General features: G+C 43.1%; 2 protein-coding genes across 2 annotated transcripts in view; one reads left to right on the top strand and one right to left on the bottom strand.

The window, feature by feature from the left end:
* The window catches only part of adgra3 (adhesion G protein-coupled receptor A3), a 29,536-nt gene extending 20,764 nt beyond the window's left edge, over nt 1–8,772 (bottom strand). The window contains exon 1 of the mRNA XM_034568686.1: nt 7,745–8,772. Within this exon, the coding sequence (XP_034424577.1) occupies nt 7,745–7,959 (215 nt within the window). The 5' untranslated portion in view covers nt 7,960–8,772. The remainder of the gene's footprint in view (nt 1–7,744) is intronic.
* Nucleotides 8,773–10,857: 2,085 nt separating this feature from the next.
* On the top strand, nt 10,858–16,714 carry gba3 (glucosidase, beta, acid 3). Its single transcript, XM_034569254.1, has 5 exons — nt 10,858–11,062; nt 11,772–11,996; nt 12,111–12,910; nt 13,970–14,093; nt 15,088–16,714. Exons 1-5 carry the CDS (start codon nt 11,008–11,010, stop codon nt 15,348–15,350), a joined length of 1,467 nt encoding a protein of 488 aa, XP_034425145.1. The 5' UTR covers nt 10,858–11,007; the 3' UTR covers nt 15,351–16,714.
* Nucleotides 16,715–17,066: the final 352 nt, after the last annotated feature.

The raw sequence follows: 17,066 nt of genomic DNA, 5'->3' as shown, positions 1-17,066 counted from the left end.
TTGCGTATTTACTGCAATCAAATCTTTAATCACCTTCATTGAGTATTTTATTGAATGGAATCAAAACGATACAAATACACAGTACACATTTTCTACTTTCTCACTACAAAAACAAGAATTGAGAAAACCTTCAAGTCCAAGTGTGAATTCTGGATTGCTTCCTCCCTGGGCAGTAAACCAGATTTTATTATCCAGTTGAATTCCTGGTGCACAGTGGGAGTCGATTCACTGCAGCGAGCTGCTTAGTAAAGCTCCACTTTCTGTGCCCATGTCCCTCAGAGTTCAAGACTTTCTCCCAAACTAGTCCTACAGGAGCTGGAAAATCAATAGCGCTCTACTCCCAGCAGAAAACTCAAGCAGGGACTTGTGGTTAGCATGTTTCTGGCCAGCAGGGGAGGGGATGTGGTGGGTGACATACATGCTAGTGGCACCCACAACCCGGGGCCAGATTGGAGTCATTATGGGGTGTTGAGGGGTTGTTTTATTACAGGGTTGGACAGAGGAGACTCGCTGGAGATTTGCTGCTTGGCTCCCTGCCGCTCAGAGAGGGAGAAAGACAGACTGCGTACACAAACACTTCCTGTGTTTCGCTGCTTGTGTTTTGCAGCCTTCTGGATGCTGAGACGGCAGATGTTAAAACACCACGATGTACAAGACTGCAAATTCTATCACTGCCTGTGTGCACACATGATCTGATAAGGGCAGAAACACAGTGCTTTCCGAAACTGTGGTCACAAAAGTCTCGTTTATATTGAAGAATATTTGGCATACCAACTGGATGCATTTAACATGAGGGCTCTCTGAATTTAGGAATGTATGAATATAGGGGGTGGACAACAACATTCATGCAGTTTCACTGTTTTGTTGCTGCTTGAACTACAATTCTTTTTTTTACAATACAACAGTAGTTAAGGTACATATAATTTGTGCTGCTCATAGTATTCAGGAACTGATGCACAAGATATTAAGGTAGAATCTTCAGATCAACACATAAATAAAATGCAGCTACAAAGCCAACTCTTCCATTTCAACGAATGGGCCCAACAACAAACATTTATAAAGGAACTGTAAACCAATTTATAGTGGTGCAAAAAAAACAGACAAACAAATAAATTGTGTAATGTGAAAGTTAAGTATGCCCAACTTTGACACTTGCCAAATAGTAAAAGCGTACAAAGACACAGAGTAATCACAAGTGGACTCATCATTGCTGATATTAAGTTATTTGAAGTAGCACGTGGCACTAACAGACATTCCATCTTCACAGGAAGTTGTATAAATTTACAGACTAGAAAATGGATTTACAACAACATCATTTTAGTCTGGCTTCATAAATCCCCATTTCTGGCCCCGTGACTCGTGGGCTTGTAAAAATAAATCTGCGAAAGAGAGTTCTCTTGAGAATCATGAGCCCTTTTCATGCCCTCCCTGTCCCTCCCTCTTCCTCATGACAGGAGTGTGACCTCTGCATGTTGGAAACTTGCTCTCGCTCCACGGCTGAGTCTTCTTTACACTCCTGCATCAGCGAGAAAGCAACACCACAGCTACTGATTTGCATATAGAAAAGCCTCGAATCAGCATGGATCACGGCCGTTTAACTACCAGCATCTCCACTGCCCTCAGGGCGTCTATAGCAAGACCGTCTGCTTCCTAACCGCCTGTCTCTGGACGTCGGCCTGAGGACTCCAGACTAGAGAATGGTCAGGAATTTCTTTAGGCTAGGCCTCAAACGACGCAGGAGAGGAGTCTCCGTTATCTTGATGCATAGATAAGACCTGCTTGAGCTTGGGCTAGGGACGAGGTGCAGGGGGGGGGGGGGGGCTCCTTCAAAATCTCACATTCTGTTTCCTGGTACAGATGCTATAAATCTCTGACATTCACGGCAAACGCTGCCTCTGAAACTGGAATTTCGACTCTGAGTAATGCAAAATGAATTGGCCTAGATTTCATTTTGCATTCAAAGTGAGTAAATATGACACCATTCGAAATAGAGTTCTTTTTCAGTTAAGAAACTACACCTACAAACAGGTATGCCTCTGGCTGAAGGAACATTATCCAGAGGAGGACTGCAAATGGCCAACACTGGCACATAGTATTTTAAAGGACAAAGCTGACTGGTGTGCGCTCTCAACACCTGCTTTGTGCTCAGGAGGCTTTTAGACAAAGAACTCCCGAGAGCCGAGAGCTGTGAGCCCTCAACAGGTTTTCAAATAAGTTTCAGGCTGCAGTTGAGCTCATAAAAATCCTTCTAGAGTGACGTCCTCTGCATGTAGTGGATGGAAAAGTGGGCCTCGGCTCAGGTGGAAAAGGGAAACGATCCAGTGGCTGAGGTGGTGCAGCTTGCCATGGTGATTCATGTGGTTATCTAACACTTTATTGTACTAAGTATGAAGAGGTTTCTGCAATATTGGGATTTGGGAACCAAGAGGTATAAAGGTTGTGCCAGGGATTTTAGTTTGAAGTATTATTGAGGTAATATCGTCGTTTAAAGTAATTCACCAAAACTGGCATATATGCTTTTGGACCCTTTAGTTTTGGAAGTCGTAGTCATTGCAATTTCCTCTTTCACCATCCAACAGGCCAAGCTTAAAGCAGGATATGCACCCTATAGCTGTCTGGCTGAATAAACAAATGATCACCCACCATGCAAACACCGGGATAAAAGAAGATTAGTGATAAAATGAACAAAGGCCAGACTACAAGGTATCAACATGCCTGAGCTCATGTCAAACAAATTAAAATGAATTGCTCGTGCGGGAATCGCTGACACTTGGGGCAACTTGGCAAAGTCAAAGCTCAACAGGTCTGTGAAATGAAAGGTTGTGAAGAGACTAAATCTGCAGCTGTCGGTAGCTCGCCTTTGGGATTTTGCTTTCTTCCACAAAGCACCGCGGAACTCCTGTGAAAAACACGGGAGCATTCCTTCAGACCAACTGAAAGCAACAAAGACACTTCCTCTTAGGACATGCATGACAGCAGACACCTGTGTTCTAGTTACACAAGCACTTCAAAATGGCTCCCAGCATGACATAGTAGCTTCTCAATGCTGGGGAGAATAAACAAATGGGATGATTGACAGAGGTACTGATCGCACATTCCAAACTCATTTATCTATGTCGACTGACTTTTCAGATCTGACATCCACAGTGAAACTGCTCCACAAGCCGAACCTGAAGGAAGCAAAGTCTCACGGAAACCAGATGAGAATGCAACCTTAACTCCCAGTTTGCATTGCCGTAAAACAAGACACTTTACTGCACTCCGACGTGTCATCGAACTCAGCGCGCTTCTCCCGCAGCGAGGGAGGAAATCCCTGCTTTCTTCCTGAAATTAATCCCGTGCTGCTCTGTAAAGGCGAAAGCCAGGTGTGCTTATTTGCACTGTCCACCCCAGGTGCTCCTGTGAATGAATCCTGGCTACACAGAACAAGCCTGGCAAAGAAATACGAGCTGCATGAGCACAGAAAGCTTAAATTTGGACAGTTCCTGTCCTATGTGGGTATGTAGGATGAAACTTTGACCGACTCGCACTCATGTACACACCCGCACAGACTGCTCACACATCCTGATTTATCTCCCCATGTGAGGCAAAGTTTAAACTCAACTCCCTCTGTATTTTAGCCGAGGCCTACACTGACATGGGGGGGCAGGTCAGCTGTAAACACATTTGTGTCATTTCCTCTCGGATTACTTAGGCATGCGGTATCATTCAGAGAGCACAAATGCAGGAATGCATCACTCATTTTTCCCCCTACAGAGAGGCATTCAGAGCAGAACTGCACCGAATAACTACATGCATTCAATCCCAGGGTATGCTAATACCGGGCATCATTTAGTTGTGGGGAAATAATAGCCCCTCAGCTGTGTGACTGCTCATGTATAGAGAAGCATGGTTAAAATAGAAGTTGTGGTAACGGCAAGACCCACCATGTGACAGAATTCTGGGGTAAATCTTCTGGCATGTAGTCAAAACAATTATCCACCGGTTCAATGAGTTCACCATAATAGTCGAGAAACCTCTCAAAGACGTGTGCTTGTGGTTCACGTCTTTTTTTAACTCATCTAAAAAGCCTGGGTTTCATGTTTAATTTGTTCTCAAAGCCCCAAAGAAGGAAAACAGGAAATCTCAAGTACAAAGAAGGAGGTTAAGTGTGATGAATGGAATGGGTCTGTAATCACATCTAGCGTCTACTGCCGTTTCTGGTGAAGGCCTTTAATTAACAAGCACAACAAGGTGTGTCGACGCAACAAATTGGAAATCCGCCAGATGGAAATATGTGAAATAACATTACCCCAAAACTGAATGGTGGAAAAAGATCCACATCTGTTTAGATCCAGGGGTGTGTGTTAATCATGTTCATAGCCACAGACACCCAAAGGACTTGGTACAAAGCATTCAACACATTTTCAACACTCTGGGGCTGGTCTTGAAATTTGACTAAATTACAGCATCGTTTACGTGTTGCATAATTCAATATTGAGAAAAGTAAGTCAGTGCCAAATAGGGTGGATCTACTTTGGCTTAAGTAGGATAATTAATGGCTGGTAATGTTCCACTGCAGACCAGACCTGCCATATCCAGGCCACAGTCAACCCCACGGCCACCACACTGACTGAGGGGGCTCCTCAATTCAACCCAAGAAATGCCACTATGGTCAACCAGGAGTTGTGATGAATGTGCATCTTCAAGTAGTTAGTTTTGTTGTTTTCCTCCAGTGGACGACAAACAAGTGTTCAGAAATTCAAAAGTGGAAAACTGGAAGGAATTCTTGAGAGTTGAAACTCTTTGCCCTCTGTGCTCTCTAATTACATCCATGGTCGTCTTTGGAGGCTATCCTCCACATAACAGTGCTTCAAGCTCAATGCTAAATCATGCGGTGCCATGCTCGTCCTCCGATCCATCACTGTCAGAACAATGTGACTCTGGGATGACTGAAAACACGTGGACAAGGCATGAAAACTGAAAACACGCAGACCAGAGTGAAGGCAAGCAAAACGACCTCAGAAGAGATCATGACTAGAGGAGAAATTCTAGAAATATCAAAGAGGACATTGAGGTTATTAAAGACCACAAAGAGGAAGAAAAAGGGGATGAGGATTCTTTTTTTTTTTTTTTTTAATAGAGATTTCAAAATCCAAGTTCCCTGTATGTGTTTTGCCTTTTCATCAACACTTATCACATCCACGTGTCATTACTGGTACATTACAAGGTAAGTCAAAACTGATTTGCACACACGATACCTGGGTGATCCCTGCAATTAAAGTTAAATTCAAGACTTTTTACAGATTTTTAATGCAACTTGAAATTAAAGTTTAAATTTAATTCCCCACCGCCTTAATCCAACTTGAGCCAAGTCTGAAAGAAATAAAAAGTGATTCTAAGACTTTTTAAAGGATCCGTGGTGACCCTGCAGGTACTCATCACAGTGAACTTCTGTTTATTCCGTGGCAATGCAGATGAGTAAGTCTACTTCTTTTAAGTTTTAATACTCAGCTGAGTGCTTACCAGGTGTTCGGCTACACCCAGGCTATACCGAGTGTGCCTGTAATTTCAATGCTAAAATGGTAACATAACTGATTAAAAAAACTTTCTTCAATATGGATTACATTAGTTTGTCCTGTCCTGAAATGACTACAAATGGACGGACGGTGAAGTGAAAGATCTCGTAAACCCATGACTTTGGACAGAGCTTCAAAGGATGTGATTTGTGGTAAACAGGTTAAAACATGCAAACTCACTGCAATGCTCTTCTGACTCGTAACTTAACAGCCAATCCTCCCCCCTTTCTGTCTTTCTCTCCCTCCCTGGAGTCCATTATTTGCTTTCTACTCCTGCACCAAGCCTCAGTATTCTCATATCCCCCCCCCGTCCCTCCCATCACTCACCACCACCAAAAACACACAAGTGCTCCGGGTGCACAGCTTTGAATTACTGGCCTTGGTTTTTTGTTTCTATTGTTGTGTTCTTTGAGACACTATGATACATCAAAAATCACAATAGAATTTAATCAATTCAGGCTGAAAGCTTTCAAAATCTGCAGTAACATTCGATGACCTCAACCCATGAGGTCATAAAAAAGTTTGTGAGGAAACTCTACTTGGGCTCAACCACTTGAGTCAGAATGAGCATCTGTTTTTTGAGGCCACACAGAGACTCACAGAAGCAGATTGATAATAACAGCACGGGTGAAAACTGACTCTAACTCCATCCAACGGTGTATAGTCCAGCCAGGGGGTGGGGGGGGAGGCACCACAAGGGGTAATTCATAGCCCTCAAATCTACTACAATGCCTCAGAGATATGGCAAGAGATGTCATGTCGTAGCAGCCAAAATATCTTCCTGCGCATGAATCACGACGCTACAGAGAGACAGACGGTTAGAGTTACATAGGGTTTACATTTACACTGTAGCAGTATGCACCTGTGAAAGCATGATATACGGCTGACACATATAGCTTTAGTGTACGACCCGTCACGGCGTATATATCTTTTAAGAGATTTACACGTGTGCTGATAAGGAATTTCCCCTAAATCATGAATCACTATATGTGTAGAGGTGAACGTCAATCTGCTTAGGTTGTAATTAGGAATACAATGATGTGGCCAGAAATTATATCAAGATAACGATTTTCAACTCTTTTCACTTTGTCTCCACTTTGTTATATTCAATAAATCAATATATAGCTTTTGTATTGTGTGCAAGAACATTGAGGACAGGCTATATAAACCAATAATTGGATTACCTCAGATTTGTCAGATGTTTTGCTGTTAATCAAGTTTAAAACAGCAACCTATACACTATATATCAAATTGTGATATTTTTATCGCAATAATTAGCAATATCGACAGATATGAAACTTTTTATCGAGATAATATGTTTGCCCGAATCGTCCCTTTGATTAGCTGATATGGGGTTTTGACATCGTCACGATGACTGTTCTGTCGTGGAAGGAGTTCAGGATATTTATCGCGATAATTACCAATTTGAAACTTTTTTATCTTGATATACTTTTGACGTCCCTGTGTTAAGTTGTTTTTACATGTAAGATGATGCACCTCCTGTATATGCACAGTGTGACTGTCCAGTTGGGGTAAGAGTCCGGGCCACTTTTCACAATAATAACTCATCTCTACTCCATCTAAACTTTTTTATCTTGATATAATTTCTGGTTGAATCGTCCTTGTGTTTAGGTGATATGGTGTTTTTGACAGAGAAAGATGAAGCACCTCCTATATACTCACGGTGACTATCCTGTTGGAGAGCAGTACATTTACCGCGATAATTACCTATGTGAAACTTTTAAATATTGATAGGGTTACGTCAACTTCCAGCCTCACGTTTAAGTAAGTGTGTGTTTGTCCTAGTGTAAGATGATGCACCTCCTGTCCTGTATACACACCATGCTGTCCTGCTGGGGAAAGAGTCCGGGACTTTTATCGCAATAATTGAAATGTCGATATTTCAGATCAATCGATATCGGTAATTATTGCGATAAATGTCCCGGACTCCTTCCTAAGTTTTGACTAAATCCTCCAGCCTAAGGTTTAGTGGATTGGGTGTTTGTACTGGTGTTAAGATGACACACCTCCTGCCCTGTTGGGGAAGGAGTCCTGGACATTTACCCCAACAATTACCTATAATAAACTTTTTATGTCTGTATAATTTTTGGACTAAATCCTCCAGCCTTAGGTTTAGGATGTTTGTACCAGTGTAAGGTGATGCCCCCCCCCCCCTGTATACTCACAGTGTGACTGTCCTGTTGGGGAAGGAGTCTGGGGGCAGCACCTGATGGAGCTCCATGTTGCTGCACACCACCTTCCTGTCGCTGCTCGGGCTCTTCCCTGCGCCTTTCGGGCGATCATCGTACGATTTGCAATCGGACGCGAGCAGCACCGAGCCGCCGCCTCCTCTGCTGCCTCCACCCAGCAGCAGGAGCGCAAACAACACGTCCACCCTCATGTCCACACGCGACCGGGTCCGAGCCTGGGATCGTTTCGGTCTCTAAAGACAGATCAGTGTGGTTTGACCGAGGAGGGAAAGGTTGCTCGGCTCCACTGAACCTTCCTCCTCCATTTCTCGCAAGGCTTCTTTCCCCCTTTCGCTCGGCGGCGTTCACTCCTCCTTTGTTCGCCGAGCCCTTCGTCTATAATCCCCGTCCCATAGTGGCGAGGTGTTCACTCCCTGCAGCTTTTTTAATAATCCACGGTTGTTTTTTTTGTTGAAAAACTGCTCGGAGCTTCCTAGACAACCCGCCCGGGAGCGGAGAGGGTTTCTTTGTTGCCCGGAGCGTGGGTCCCGGTCACGGTGTTGTCTTTTCCGCGGTGGGAGGCGGCGGCGGCGGAGGTCGTCATCCCAGGTTGTCCGCGTCAACTTCACCCTTTCCCCGTGTGAACACGTATCCTCGCGTCCATTACTCCGGACTGTGTCCCGAACACGAACCACCAGCGAGTAAACTTTCCACTCTCTTGTTTTCCACAGGCGCCGACAGGAAATTACTCTGGGGGTGGGTGGGGAGGGGGGGGGGGGAGAAAGGTGCCAAAACAACAACCTTTTCAACTTAAATTGGGCTGGAAATGCCCGCAAATACAAAATAAAACGTCGCGCGTCCGTTGCAGAAGAGTCCCCGCGGTGTCCGCGTCTCTTTCAGCTCCTCTGTGACTTTGGAAAGTGTCCATAAAAACTCTGGTCCATTGAGAAAAGTCCTCCTCTCTTCCCATGGTCCTGCCCCGGGCTCCGACGCGTCAAGTCCGCTGGAGCGAGGAGCACATCCGGGCTGCGCTTCACAATAAAAGCCTACCCCCATCAACAGTTGACTTCCGTTGAGAAGTTCTGAGTTTGCAGGACTGGTGGCATGTGTTTATATTTAAATAAACATAAATGCAAGAAAGAGTTGAGAAGAATCATGTAGACACCGTGCAAGGAAAGCATTTGACAGAAAAGGACATGGGGAATATTATGACAATGAATGGATATTCAGATAGACGGACGGGTGAACGGATAGATAGATGGATGAATGGATGGATGGAAAGATAGATTGTTGAAATAAACATAAATAGAAGAACACGTTTTGAAGAATCATGTTGACACTGTGCAAGGAAAGCATTTGTAAGAAGAGGACATGGGGAATATTATGACAATGGATGGATAAACAGATAGACGGACGGGTGAATGGAGAGATAGATGGATGAATGGATGGATGGAGAGATAGATTGTTGAAATAAACATAAATAGAAGAAAAAGTTTGGAAGAATCATGTTGACACTGTGCAAGGAAAGCATTTGTAAGAAGAGGACATGGGGAATATTATGACAATGGATGGATAAACAGATAGGCGGATGGACGGATAGATGGATGGATGTTTGAGTACTTCCTCCTCGCAACTCTATTCAGGCTGCAAAAACTGACGAATACATTTTGAAGGCTGCTGTATTTTTGTACGAGTACTTTTGAGTTTTTTCATTTCATTCTATTTCATTCCGTTGCTTATATTTCACAGTAGATGCTGAGGCCTTATCAGGGAGGTAGTTGGACCTGCCTCGACAGTTTATGTATTCTCACCTATACCTAAAAACATTGATCTCAATGGGCTTTTTATGCTTTTACTGAGCAAACACCAAGCACAAATAATCTAAGAGGAGTAAGGATCAAATAAATTATTTCTGTTTAATCAAAGCTCCATGATTGTAGACTTCAGAGGGAAATAATAATATCAGGTTTGCAGAATAAGACACAAAACCGCATTTCACAAGTTTATATAGAACTTGAATCATAGCAAATAATTGAGAAACATTCAATCACATGAGTTTTTATACTTTTATACTCAATATGTGACAGATGTTGTCTTTGGATACTTTTACTGCTGTATTTAACGTGCACTGTCAAATACAGGAATATTTAATGTAACCTTTGAGTGTTGTTACCCTTTTGTATGGTATTGCTGCTATTACTAAAGTAAACAGTCAGAATTCTTCCTTTATCTCTGGTCTCAGTCTTGTTTTTCTCTACACATACAATAGCCATGATTTGTTTACCCGCCCTATTCATTTTCTTGTGTTGTGACCAGGTCGAGTGAGTCACTTTATCCTTGAGTACATTGGACCAAAGGATAGCATTTAAGTGAGCGATCACAGGTCAGGGAACACCTCCAGGCTAAATGCATTCACCACCACTTGTCTTTATGTGTTCAGGATATGTGATGCTTGACATTCATTGACGAGCGACCTTTGACCTTTTTTGTCAGTGTGCACGATGTAACAATGTTGTCATTCAGCAAACGGCTGAATGGTCTATATTTGATAACTTTAATGTAAATAGATTTTTTTTTAAATCTGAGACACAGAAATCATAAAGATGAATAAATATGAAGAAGAATAAGATGCATAAAGAAGAAAGGGGGAATAAAGAAGACTAAAGAGGAAGAAGAAAATATGACCAAAGAAAATGCATTAGATTAAAAAAGATGATGGATATAATAATACAATGTCAAAATAAAACATAATAAATAACAAAATGATAGATATAATAATTTAAAAAAGACTACGACAAGGATTACATTTATCGGAAAAGTATTATTTTAAATTAAGAAATAAAGTTGACGTCCAGGACCTGGTGGTGACGTGGTCACGCAGCCGAGATGTGTTGCGTTCAGGGCTCCTCAGTAGATTTGATAAATCGAGACGGAACCACAACTTGTAAGCACAATTAAAAGACCTAACTTTGTGAGAGAATGAGTTGTATCTTATTTTTAGCAGTAAAAGAATGAATGGCTACTCTGGGGGTATAGAAACCAAACAAATACTACATATGGTCTGAGTTAGTGTTCCCACCCAATTTCAACTTGTCCGAGGTGCTTTAAACACCACATCCCGGAGCGGTCCCTGTTCGGGAGCATGTTTACGGAAGAAGAGCGTTTCAAATCTAACGTAATTTAGTTTTTCTAACATAAGACTCAACTTAACACGATAAGACGTTAGAACAACTTTGATTTAATGTTGTGATTCTGGAAAAATGTTCCCACGTGGCTTTGCGTGGGGGGCGGCCACCGCTGCGTATCAAATCGAAGGTACAGTGAAGTAAACACAAACAACAACACGTGTTCAGTCTTGATGTAGTAAACAGCTCTATAATAGTGATTTAAGCTAAATAATATTGAATTTGTTAGGGCAATAACTCGTTTAAAGTCTATTTTTAATATTTCAATACTCTTGTGATAAAATATCTTAACATCTGTTGTTATATTTTAAGTATTTCCTATTGTGTTATTGTCTATGATAGAAATAACACTAACTTTTAGTGTATTTATTGTAAACATTTTGTATTAAAGGGCATTAGACTGCACAGGTTTTCATTCACTCCCTATAAATGTTGTACACCAGCACACAAAGTGCATTCATGTTCTCAAACCAGAGACTGGTTGTCCGATGTCCGAATATCATGGGATTTTCAATTATGACCAATAAAGTACAAGTATTGTTAACTAAATTACCACTGATATATTGTTAAGCCTGCACCATTTCAATCAGCTCACAAGTCAAATATCATGAAAATATGAGTTAAAACATAAGGCAGTTGATTTAACAAGAAATCACTGGAAAGAAATTAAAGCAATATACACTGACTGGGACATCACATGATTATAATCCTGCAATAAATTCACAGAAATACTCAAAGTCCCAGCAGAAACATTACAGTCATTTTTCTTTCTGTAAATATACATCCTACGTTTATGAAACCCTTCGTGTGTGTGTGTGTGTGTGTGTGTGTGTGTTTAGGTGGCTGGCAGGCCGACGGCAAGGGACCAAGTATCTGGGACACGTTTTGTCATGAGGAAGGCAGAGTGTTTCAGGAGCAGGACGGAGACGTGGCGTGTAACAGCTACGAGCTGTGGGAGAAAGACCTGGAGTGTATCCGGCAGCTCGGACTGACGCACTATCGCCTGTCCCTCTCCTGGGCCCGCCTCCTGCCTGACGGGACCACCCGGCATCTCAATCAAAAAGGTATTTCCATATTCCTGTCACACCTAAATCGAACACAACACAATGGAAGAAGCTCATGTGTTGGTTCTAGTTATGTTTTATCATTAACAACAGTGCTGCCTCACTGTCCGACAGGTGTACAGTACTACAACAAGGTGATTGATGACCTGCTGGCCTGTGACGTGTCACCCATGGTCACACTTTACCACTTTGACCTGCCTCAAGCTCTCCAAGACCAGGGGGGCTGGAAATCAGCGGGTGTAGCGACCATCTTTGACAGCTACGCCAAGTTCTGCTTCCAGACATTTGGTGACCGTGTCAAACTTTGGATCACTATCAACGAGCCAAGCGTGTGCGCCAAACTGGGCCACGAAGACGGCGTCCATGCTCCAGGGTTAAAAGAGCAGGGGACTGCTGCCTACCTGGTCGGCCATAACATGCTGCGCGCCCACGCTATGGCCTGGCACAGCTACAACTCCCTCTTTAGGCCCAAGCAGAAGGGTGCGGTGTCCCTGGCCATCAACAGCGATTGGCTCGAGCCGCTCCACCCTGGCTGCGAGGAGGATGATGCTGCTACTGGACGAGACCTTGCGTTTACGCTAGGATGGTTCGCCTGGCCCTTGTTTGTCACTGGAGATTATCCAGAAATAATGAGATCTGCCATCGACTCTCAGAGTGAGAAATTGGGATACACTGGCAGCTCAAGGCTGCCCAGGTTCTCAAAGGACGAACCTGCCATTTTAGGCACTGCAGACTTCTTTGCGTTGAACTACTACACGTCCCGTAAAGTCAAGGCTGGAGGAGGGCGTGGACAGATGTGTATGAAGAGCGACCGAGATGCAGAAGAGGTTTTGGATCCATCTTGGTATATCTGTGGGGTTTCCTGGCTGGCTGTGGTGCCCGGTGGCTTAAGGAAACTTCTTAAGTACATTAAGGTAAAATAACAACCAAAACTCAGGTTCATTTTACTGAAGCTAGTCTCAGACATGCACTGAACTCTGGATAATCTACTGAAATTTTCAGCAGTGGCTGTATGTGAGAACACAAATGTCTGAGTCAGTTGCTCCCGACATTTTCCGGAGTTTCTCCTGCTCGGCACTTTGTGAAATGTCTAGAGAATGTACGAGTGAGCCAATGTGAGGTGCAGGATAATGTCTGGAGGATTCACAGCGAGCAAGCCGGTGTGTTAATGACGTTTCTTACACCTGACGGATGCGAAACTGAAAAAACAAACAAAACAAAAACCAATGCAGATATCGAAAAAGAGGAGCCTTACATGTAGAGGACGCTGGCGAAGATGTTAACATGGAAAGACGAGATCCGACAGCTTTTGGCGATAAGGGTCGGTGCCGGTGACGTTGTGATGTCTGCAGCAGAATTTATACTTTATGCCCCGACCTCTGTACGCTGTACCCAGACACCATCCCTCGCACGAATGCTCCGGACATTTTGTTTTTGCGAACGCGTCAAACTCGGACAATATCCTGCTGTGTTCTTCATATGTGAAAAGCAAATGTTCACATGTCTGAAAAGAGCTATAGTCCACATCTCTTAAAAAAAGTGCCCTCACAAGGCTCAAACACATTCCCACATTTTCAGTTGAAACAATTGTGAAGTCATTTTTCTCTGCTCTCTTAGCATCAAACCGAATTGACCGACAAGACAAATCACCTTCAAGCAAACAAGGAGAACACTCTGACATTTGTTTAGTGTCTTGCTATTGATTTCGTATGCAGTAATCTCCTTTTAACACCTCCAGAAACACACTGATGCTTCATTAGTGCTGTCACATTGAATGAAACAGTTACTTTGCTGAAAAGTGTTTGCAAACGAGCAATTTCCTGCTGTTGTGACTTGTCACAGGCCATTAGTTTGAGCTTGGCACCGTCGAAACGCAGCTAAACGGCACACTGTAGACCAATCTGTCTCTCCCCGGAACGTCTGACAGCTGTGATGCCTTGTTTGACAATAATATTGGCCCTGTGACTTCACAGGACACGTTCAACAACCCAGCGGTCTACATCACGGAGAATGGCTTCTCTCAGGTGGGGCCGGTGCAAATCGAGGACGTCCAGCGCTGCAAGCTTTTTAAAGACACCTTCTTGGAAGTGGCTAAAGGTAATGGCTCCCAAATCCGCGCGGGAGAAATAAAATATAACAAGCAGATTGCCGTTAGCAAACAGTAGTAAAATGTCAGTCCAGCAGCTGCCAATAAAAATACCGGCTCTTGTAAAACGAATGATATTTAGCAGGACCAAAGGTAATGTGATGCACCACCAACCCTCTTACGATCCGGGGTGTGAATTTTGATCGTCAAGCACCATCTCACAAGTTCGGAATGCAGAGATTGGTTTCTGTATCTTCAGGGATTTTTGATTATACCTCACTTCCACCTTGAGGAAGACAAGTGAGCTAAAGTGTGCTTGTTGTAAGATCATATTAATCTCTCTTTATATATACGCAATATTCACCCATCCACATGTTGGTGGATCAAGATAATCAAGATATAAAATAGTGATTACAGATGTCACTAAGCAGGTTTTGCTTAAAAATTCAAATATATATTTACCTTTGAATGGCAAACCATAGATGTGTCATCTGCTTTTCTTCTAAAGACAACAGAAGAGAATATTTGTATTGTTTTTGTTTGATTTGGCGCCACCATCTGGCCAGCCTGTGTATTTTGTATTGCTAGAGATATGAAAACGCTGGCTCTTAAAAAGGCCATGATAGAACAACAGTGAAACCAAAACAGCTAAATGGAATTAGGCCCATAGTTAATTGTATTACTTATATTAGTGCTTTTCTTGCTGTGACATGTGACATTGTCTGACGAAAATCCCTGAATCTAGGGATACAAAGAAGTTGCAGGCTTTTTCCAATCATAGAAATCACAGATAATGCACGACTTGCTGAGGTGATAAAAACAGGCTTTAAACCCTAAATAAACCCTGCTCTTCATTTAAAATACCTAATAATGATGCTTATCTTGTCACGTGTCATGTTTGCAGTCGTGGTTTAATTCGATGGCCGTAGCTATCAGAGCAGGGAGTGGGAGCAAGCACCAAATTACAACTCATTCTCCATGTTTTCACTCTGTGTTCTTGTGCAGCTATAGGTGAAGACGGGGTCGACGTGCGTGGATACTTTGCATGGTCGCTGCTGGACAACTTCGAATGGGCTGACGGATTCAGCGTCCGCTTTGGATTGTTTCATGTGGACTTCTCCGACGCAGAGCTGAGGCGAACCGTGTACCGGTCTGGACGGGAGTACGGCGAGATTATCATCAAACACAAGAGAGCGACTGATGTACAACGACTGAAGATTTACACAACCTTAATAAACAAGCAGCGTTTGCATAGTTGTTTTGTCTGAACCAAACTTGAAAGCACCATCATCGTCTCTGAATGTCTTTTCAGTTGAGAAATTGGCAAAGGAACAGTCAGAGTGAGCTAACTCAGCCGTCGGGGGCAATTTGGCGTTCATTATTTTTGCCCAAGTAGAGACTGGAGGAGCTCGGGATCGAACCAGCGACCCTTTGGTTAGTGGACAACTCAGTCTCCACCTCCTCAGTCATAGCGCCCCACTTAAATCGAATTTAATTTGTGAATTTAAACATGCCCACATGCCAATAACAGTGCCTGAGGGAGATGCCTGGCATGAATTAACGGTCTGTAGACCAAAGAATCTCCCCTATTTAAATTTTTAAGCAAAGAAAAGTGCCAGGACAAAGAGCCATAAGCTTAAATAAGATTTTTTTCATCAAATAACTCAAAGCACCGGTTCTTTTTTTGGATCAAAGGTTCTGATTAATCAGTGCCATTATTTCTTTGACTGTTAGATTCTGATCCTATTTGAAATACAAGAGGAAAATCAAATCACATAATCCTGCACATTTAGTCATCCTTTCTGTCCTTCAACACAAAACGGCTCAACGGCTGCACCTATCACACGGGAACGGACCCATAATAAGATAAACTACAATAGTCAGCTCAGTTATTATAATGCCAGCAGGCTGCACGGAGCACACTTGAGTTGACTAAGAAGGGGGTGCCAGCTGAAAGCAACAGATGTCCTGCCACAGGAAGAGAGCGGGACGCCACTTGTGTTTCCCCGCGGACAGCTGTGCAAACTCTCCACTTGAAGGGAGGAGAGAGGGGGAACAAGCCGAAAAGCCTCCTGCAGGATTTCTCTTGATTCCTCTGTGCATACTGCGGCTGAGGTGGGATTATTTATATTGAGTGCTGAACAATACACGGTGGATTGTGCACGGCAGGGAGAGCCATACCCATCGTTAGGCTGTAGCACAGATGTGTACAGATATGTGTGTGACGGAGAGGAGGATGTTGACAGATGTTTGACTTTGATGGAAAACCAGTAAAACATAGAATGAGAAGCAGACTCAGTGAGGAAAGCATGTTTGGAAGCATGTTTGTGGGCCTACAGTGTCACCTTGTGGTATCTTGCAGAGCTACACTGTTCTCAGCTCAACGGCCCATGTTCTACTGTACCCACTCCTCAACAATGAGCCGTCACGTGCTGCATTTGCTTTGATTAATAAAACGCACACTGTTGGTGTAACAATAAACAACCAAAGCAGCTCCCTAACCACAATACATCACAGATTTAACACAATTAATATTTATGCTCCGATGTGAAGGAAAGTGTCATTTATATTCTGCGTTGGGAGACTTTGTATGCATTAATAAGCGTGGTGTATCGTGACATCCAGTTGGCTGTGCATACTGTTTTCAACAGATGTGAATAATACCCTCGTGGCCCTCCTCCATCTATGTCAAACCGAGTGAGATTCTCCTTTGTCTTATGATGAATAACAAGCTATTGTGAAAGCATGAATAATGCTGCCGCTTGCATTAGAACTTCTTCTTCGCCTGCTTTGAACACAAAGTTGAACCACATCTCACACGATAAACACTACATTAAAGGGATAGTCCACCCCAAAAATGAAAATTCACTCATTATCTACTCACCACTATGCAGATGGATGGGTGGGTGAAGTGGTTGAGTCCACAAAACCCTTTAGGAGTCTCAGGGGTAAACAGTGTTGCAGCCAAATCCAATACATTTCAA

This window comes from Hippoglossus hippoglossus, chromosome 18 (assembly GCF_009819705.1).
Source record: "Hippoglossus hippoglossus isolate fHipHip1 chromosome 18, fHipHip1.pri, whole genome shotgun sequence".
NCBI lineage: Eukaryota > Metazoa > Chordata > Actinopteri > Pleuronectiformes > Pleuronectidae > Hippoglossus > Hippoglossus hippoglossus.
Note: the sequence above shows the minus strand (reverse complement) of the source record. Positions and strands in the feature narration are given on the sequence as shown.

Bases quoted from the DNA above. Each gene is read 5' to 3' on its own strand.
- gba3 (XM_034569254.1), top strand. From the start codon at position 11,008: ATGTTCCCACGTGGCTTTGCGTGGGGGGCGGCCACCGCTGCGTATCAA. The intron at 11,063-11,771 runs GTACAGTGAAGT...GTGTGTGTTTAG, and splicing joins CGCTGCGTATCAAATCGAAG to GTGGCTGGCAGGCCGACGGC. The intron at 14,094-15,087 runs GTAATGGCTCCC...GTTCTTGTGCAG, and splicing joins CTTCTTGGAAGTGGCTAAAG to CTATAGGTGAAGACGGGGTC.